The sequence below is a fragment of the Parambassis ranga genome, chromosome 4 (assembly GCF_900634625.1).
Source record: "Parambassis ranga chromosome 4, fParRan2.1, whole genome shotgun sequence".
Lineage (NCBI taxonomy): Eukaryota > Metazoa > Chordata > Actinopteri > Ambassidae > Parambassis > Parambassis ranga.
Genome location: NC_041025.1, coordinates 2,222,261 through 2,229,155, shown reverse-complemented (window position 1 = coordinate 2,229,155; position 6,895 = coordinate 2,222,261). Strand labels below are relative to the sequence as shown.

The following is a 6,895-nucleotide window of genomic DNA, read 5'->3' as shown; positions in this document are numbered from 1 at the left end:
TCAATGAGGAGCAGGAACTATGACAGAAATGTGCGTGAGTTATGAGGGTGGCATTAGTCAACAATAACCCAATGCTGAAATTCAGTTGCTGTTTAGGCTTTAAGTAGACTTTAGCATGCTCACAGTACAAAGCGACAATCAAAGATACAGCAGGATGTGGCTACAATGGTGAAAATAAACAGAATAACGTATAACTTCAGTAAACAGCAATGTCCCCACTATTAACTTTACCATTTCAAGATTATAAATCAAATCTTTTTCAACGAAACACAACAAAACCACAACTGAAAACAGAGAACAGCTGATTACCACCAATAATCCAGCAAGACTCCTCTTACTTGACAACACAGAGAAACAAAGTACAATAAACTGAGGAGGAGAGCAGACATCCACATAGCCTTGTAAACATTTATTATCATTTTTTGATTAGTTATTGATCCATCAAAGCATTGCTTTGTAGAGAGTGAGAGAGTGGCGCAGGGAGTGCTCCTGCTCCATACACATCAGCAGATCCTTCAGCATCACACGTGTCATTCGGTGGACACCCTGCCTGGGCAGCAGACACACCTGATACACACACAAAATCAAACAGTTAATATTAATTATCATGATATCTGGCAATATGTTTAGCTAGTACATGCCAGTGAAAGGTCATTTTTGACATTTCATTAGTGGTCCTCTATGTTGTCACAGAGTTGTTTTGTTTTCATCATGAGACAAATGTAAGTGAATTTGATCTCTTATATTTAAAGGATGCCCTGACTTCTTCAGTCCCTATTGTTGTTGCTTTGTGTGTTTGTGAGTCGAGCCTAACATGCTGCGTGTGCTGCTGATGCTTGTCTTGCAAATATAGAAGAATAGATCAGTCATATTACCAGATACCTCATTTATAGGTATTTAGTCAGCATTATGCTGATATTAATATCCAATTTTAAACCCCTACTTATAACAGACATGTTTATGAGCTTCCTCCACAGAGTACAACCTTTACAGTCAGCACATTTACTTGCACACTTGATGTATGCTATGTCATTTTTTTGCTTTTGCCTAACCTGCACAGGCTGATAAACAACAGCTAGTGCCCTCCTTATACGATTCTTGTGTAAAGACATGATACAAAATCATCTAATTGTAGTGGGTCTCAGTATTAAGCAAGCACACCTGAATGCTGCAAAGCAGCAAACTGCTAAAACATCTGTTTTTACAGAGGTCTGTACAGCTGCTGATGATCAATTCATCATTATATTTCTACACACAGATATAAAAGGAGCTAACTTTTGAACATGACTGAACAACATAGACTTACATTTTAAGGGAAAATATTATAGTTCATGTGTAATATTAGGGCATGCAACTTGTATATTAACAGAAGAGTGGCAAGGCTGTGCACAGACAGATGTTGAAATACTCCTGTCATCACCCCTTCCTGTCACCAGTGTTTGCTGAGCCAGCTATGGTAAAGTCTGTTCAGAGTTAAAGGAAGCCCTGTGGCTGTGAGAGGGATGAGACAGAGGCGGCAGGCAGCCGGCTCCGCTGGGTAATGGAGTTCAAAGCCAGCGTGAAGAGTGTGCTGCTAACAGAGAGTCCTAATCTTTAAACCTACAGCCTGCAGGGCTGCGACTTAAAACACACAAGGAATTAAAGACTCTATGAGTTAAACTAACAGTCTTACACGGGCTAACTGTGGTAAACCATACAGCTTTAATGGGGGGAGGCAGCCAGCTAGCAAGTTGCTCTGTTTGTTTTCTGCAGCTGTTTATGCAGGAATTAACATTTCAACTAAGAGCCTCACATTGAAAGACTTCCAGCAGTGTCACTGACATCATTCCACCACCTCCTAATGAGTTTCAATGTGCACTTTTTCCTAATTGTAATGTATAAAGAAGCTTTAAATCTCTGTGATGAAGTTCTAAAGGTTTTGAGTCTAAATCAAAACCTCGTCAGGACTCCAAGCACAAAAGCTGCTCTTCTGGGTGGATTTTTAACATTGACCCATACCAACCTGACTTCCCGTTTGATCCAGGGGTCTCTTCCGCCGAGGTCCGATGGCAGCCAAAGCGGTGAGGTTGGCCTCTCTCTGCTGCAGCTGAGCTTCTTCCATTTGTTGTAACTTAAAGGAAAAGACAAAGAATGAATGAGGACACTTGGAATTATATAACAAATCAGAGCGATTTTTTTTTTAAATAGCATTAGTGATTTCACCCCTGCATTTTGTGAATATCCATATGCTTATACCAGTTGTACAGGAAGTACATATTATTGTGAAAGTCTATAAATTTAGTGAACAAGCAGAGGGCAGAGCAGGGAAGCTTTGTGTTGTGGTTATTAGTTGAACCAAACCTAAATAGAGTTAAGAACTATACAGACTATTTTTAGTCTGAGGACACTTGTATTCATATAACAACTCTAACAAATTCTACTTCCTTTATTTACTTTCCTCCAAAGGACGAATGGTATTTCCAAAATCTTAACACAACTTTATTATGTCTACACCTTATGTGTATGCAGAGCCGGCACTGCAGAGCCAATCACAGTTAGCAACTGGTTTATTAAGTAAATTTGCTAAACATGTCACTTCACACATTTCATCACTACTGGCTTACGCTTCAGCCTGAGAATCCATCTCAATAACAATCATCACGCACACCTACACGGTGTGTATGTGTAGGTACAGACTTGGCAAAGTGCCTAGCATGTGTGTGGTGCAGTGGCTGTGATTACGTGTGGGGGTGTCCGCAGCAAGGCATGTAAATGAAAACATTTTAATGCTTGTCTGAAGGCACGATAGCTGGGAGATACACAGCAGCTCCGAGAAGCAAAACAAGCCATGTGTGATGTTTCTGCCTCCTTTAAATAGCCACACAGCTACTAATGTCTTTCATCTCCCCTCACACCGCTGCGTGACCAGCTGGCAGAAAACATTACAAAGACTGTCGCATTACTCCATGAACAACTATCAGGAAAAATAGTGGAGATTTAAAGTTTTAAAGTTCTCCAGCAACCAAAAAACATATCAAGTTGGGTTTATATATACATCTGGGTAAATGTCACTTTGTATAAAATGACTCTACTCAGTTGGTTCAGGTTCAAAGCCTGCTGGCTAATGCCCAACACTTCATATATTCTCTATAATGCAGCTTGTTTCCAGTCACCAAATAAAGTACTTTACTGGCGGTATGGTTTAAAAAAGTTGCAACAAATATGAATATTTCAGTCTGTATGGGATATGTGTGTGTGTGTTTTTTGTGTGTAAAAACACAGTAAAATCATCTGATCATAGTTGATCGTAGTACCAGGCAAATATAATGTTAGAGAAATACCTTACCCCTCCTACTGCTTGCATAGGATTTAATTAGGTGAGCTGCAGGAGGTGCTGCTGATCATCAGTCCTCAATGAACTGATTATCAGCAGGTGTGCAGACCTGTATAACAACAGATGTTTTGACCCATCTGTCTGACAGTTAAAGCTTGGTGGAAACTGGGGCTGAAAAAATAAAAGTATCAAGGATTTGGAGTGGTCCAGTCAAAGTCCAAACCTGAACACAATTCAAATAATGTGGTGGGACTTAAAGAGGTCTGTGCATAAGTGAATGTCCAATGAACTGAATTAATGTTGAAAAAGAATGGACCAAAATTACTAAATCATGGAGGGCACTTAGTATTGTCCATGTTGTTTTCTTTTAGGCTTCATTTTTGTTAAATAAAGGCAAGGCTGAATAAATAATAAAATGATTTTGTATTGTGTTTTTACACAAAGCGGAGACACTAACTTTGAAACATTACTGTACAAACACTACACAGATGACACAAACAGTGTGGTGGCTGAACAACATAAAGCATTTTACAATCCAGACGCTATTCTCTGGAAGTGGAAGGGTACAAACACACCTCTTTGGCTCGTTGCTTGAGCTGCTGATGCAGTGGATCCTCAGTGTGTGAGCGACTCTGATCATAGACAGACAGATGTGCTGTAAGTAGGTTACATAATACTCCAAAGTAAGCAGAATTATAATGCCGTGCAGGTATGGTACAGTGGTTTCAGATTAAATGCTGGTGTCTGAAAATACTTCTATTTATTTATTCTATTCTATAAACCTTTACAAAGATAACATTCATTTAAATAAAAATGATGCCACAAAATTTCTTATTTCTAATGAAACTTTAAAAGAGTGCTTCTCTTTCCTTACTTACTCTGGCCAGTCGCAGAAGTCTCTCTCTTTCCTCTTCATCTTTTCTCTTCTTCCTCAAAATCTCTATTTCCTCAATAAAGCGAAGCTGAGGGCGTACATCACTGACTTTGGCATGCCAGTCGTCCTCCTGTTGCCACAGAAGCAGAGGCTTCTCACAGGTTTTGTGGTGGAACAACACACAAAAGAAGCAACGCTTTTCCACACTGAAACTCTATTTTTTTTTTTTTTAGATCAGGGTCAGATTACTGCACCTTCAGGGCTATCTTGCGGTGTCCTGCCATTAAAGTGAGCTTCTCCAGCAGCTTACGAAGGAACTCTTGAGTAGCATGAGAAACCAGGGCTACCACATCTGGGCAGACTTCAGTTATTCCACGTGCCTCTCCTAACACAGGATGCAAATTGAACTAAAACATATTTACCTCATGTTTTTCACCTCTTCTTTTGAAACGCTGCCCAAGCTCTTTACCTGTGTGAAGGATTCTGCTGAGCACCATGTGAGGTGACAGAAAGAGCTGATCCTGACATGACTGCACTACAGAGCCAACCACGGTGGTTAAAATACGGGCATTCTCCTCTCTCAGGTTGACTCCAGCCATGGAGGCGACATCATTAATGTCATCATCTTCTCTGGGGACACACAGAGACTATATTGCAGTCTTTGTGGGGATAGTCATTAACCACCACTAATAGATGCCCTTAAACACTGGATTCTGATGAGATGTGCAAACAAGAACTGTATACATTACTTATAGGACCCTGAACTGGTTTTGAATGTAGTGGAAGGTGGATTCCGACTGAAGGGTTGCTTCATCGTGGTCATTCCTAAAAAGAAACAAAATTAGGCCAAGTGATTTAAAATGCAGCCTTAGGTTTTACAACTTTTACCTGGGAAGTGCTTTCCTGATTGGATGACTGTGTGGTGAGTGACTTGTCCACTTTTTTTAGATATGTGGTTTTTGGATTGGCCTAATGTCATTAAGGCAGGTCTCAGAGCCACTCCACGGGCCTGCACGACACCCTGCAGTTTAAAGAGCAATTATACAGTGTCACTCCCATTTAAAAACATCCCCTTAACAAAAAGACCACAGCTACTTGGCATAACAAACAAACTACGATCATTGTTGGCACTTTCTCACCCCATCATACAACCAACCAGTCCCATATGCAAAAGCAATATATGAACATATTAAGTAAAAACATATATGTGTGCTCAAAAGCGAGTCAATCCCCATAGACTCCCATGTTAAAATGCAGCAGAATTAAACCGTGTTACTGTTTTAGTGTCTCGTGCTGTACAACTGTACATGATTTTTCATTTTCTAATAACTTACGCATGCTAATTAAACCTTGAAATTACACTTAATTACGGATAACAGGTGAATGTCACCTCACAGCATGAGCTTCCACCTGAGCACCACCTACCTCAGCTTAGGCAGTTTAGGCAGACTGTGATGCTGCCAACATGCTGATGGTTAAAGCCGGTTTTTGATTTACCTGCTGGCTGGTCTTCAGGTGTTGCCCAGTGTCTGAGCTGGACTGCTTTCCGGTGTAAGAGGGGTTTGTTGTGCAGGGGGATCCTGATGCATGCTGGATAAATAATTGTGGGTCTGCTGTGAGGCTACGCACTGCAGCAAGACTTTTCTGATAGGAATGAGGAAACAGCAAGAAGAGAGAAACCATTGCATCTGTGTACTGGAGACATTTTGAATAAGCCAAGAGTTAAAATGTGCTTCTGGGTTTCTTTGCACCTTGAGGAACGGCACCAGGCAAGGTTGTGGCGTTGACTTCAACTCATCATAAAGCTTTTCTGTAAACTCCTCTGCTTCCAGCTTCCCTTCCTGTGTGTTAAAACAGTACAAACCCTTTATATAGTTTAACTAATTTTTGTGCAAGTATGAAAAAACTGCATCACAACTATTCTGCTAATCTACTAATGAAACCACGTTCTGTGCAATTTAAGGTAGAAACATACCAGCAAACTCTTGATCAGTCCTCTGACATTGTTGGCCATGTTGGCTGACCTGGTGTCACTAGAAGCCAGCTTGATTAGAGTTACGAGGAAGTTCTTGCACTTTTTTGCACTTTCCAAGGTCTCCTGTTTGATAAAAAAAGTCTTGTATCACTCTAACTGTTTAATGTAGCAACATCTGTGACTGATGAATGAATGAGAATGCAGGTCATCAGTTCACCTGACTGAAGGTCGGTGGTGCCTTCTTCTTGGTTTCAGTGACAACAGCCTGTACGCGAGGATGGCTCCCTGCCTCTGACACAGTACTGAGAGTGTGGACTACAGCTGGTTTAGGAGGAACACCAATCACCTGTACACAATATACACTATCAGTACATCTGCTGTCAGCTGACTGTTAAAACCACATGTTGTATCTTTACCACAGTTGTCTTCTGGACTGGTGCTGGCTGAAAACTGGAGGGAGCTGCCATCTTGATTACTGTCACCTTCTCATTACTTTTAATCCCAGCTGCTGAAGATACCTAGATACACTCATGACATTCACTTAAGACCACAGCACCCATAAGATGTTTGTGAAAAAGCAGCAGCCCACACACACCTGTGGGACCAGGATTCGGGGTGCTTGACCGCTGATAACTCTTGGTCCTTGAGCCATCGCCAGAGCCTGCTGGGATACTAGCATCAGCTGACCGCTGTCACTGCGGATCAGCATCATACCTGGCACAATTGGAACCCA

At 41.1% G+C, this 6,895-nt stretch overlaps 1 protein-coding gene across 1 annotated transcript; it reads right to left on the bottom strand.

Annotated features, from left to right (window-relative positions):
- Window positions 1-441: 441 nt before the first annotated feature.
- On the bottom strand, window positions 442-5,969 carry LOC114434546 (transcription initiation factor TFIID subunit 4-like). The gene is made up of 10 exons (XM_028403862.1): window positions 5,939-5,969; window positions 5,685-5,831; window positions 5,076-5,208; window positions 4,937-5,012; window positions 4,657-4,817; window positions 4,442-4,572; window positions 4,192-4,317; window positions 3,889-3,945; window positions 2,003-2,110; window positions 442-567 (listed from the first exon to the last, which is right to left on the bottom strand). Exons 3-10 carry the CDS (start codon window positions 5,164-5,166, stop codon window positions 442-444), a joined length of 876 nt encoding a protein of 291 aa, XP_028259663.1. The 5' UTR covers window positions 5,167-5,208; window positions 5,685-5,831; window positions 5,939-5,969.
- Between the last annotated feature and the right edge of the window lie 926 nt (window positions 5,970-6,895).

What these genes read in the sequence shown, in the direction of transcription:
- LOC114434546 (XM_028403862.1), bottom strand. Translation starts at nt 5,166, where the DNA reads ATGACATTAGGCCAATCCAAAAACCACATATCTAAAAAAAGTGGACAA. An exon ending in ACCAGTTCAGGGTCCTATAA is followed by an intron (nt 4,818 to 4,936) that starts GTAATGTATACA and finishes GTGTGTCCCCAG; the next exon opens with AGAAGATGATGACATTAATG. An exon ending in CAGCAGAATCCTTCACACAG is followed by an intron (nt 4,573 to 4,656) that starts GTAAAGAGCTTG and finishes ATCCTGTGTTAG; the next exon opens with GAGAGGCACGTGGAATAACT.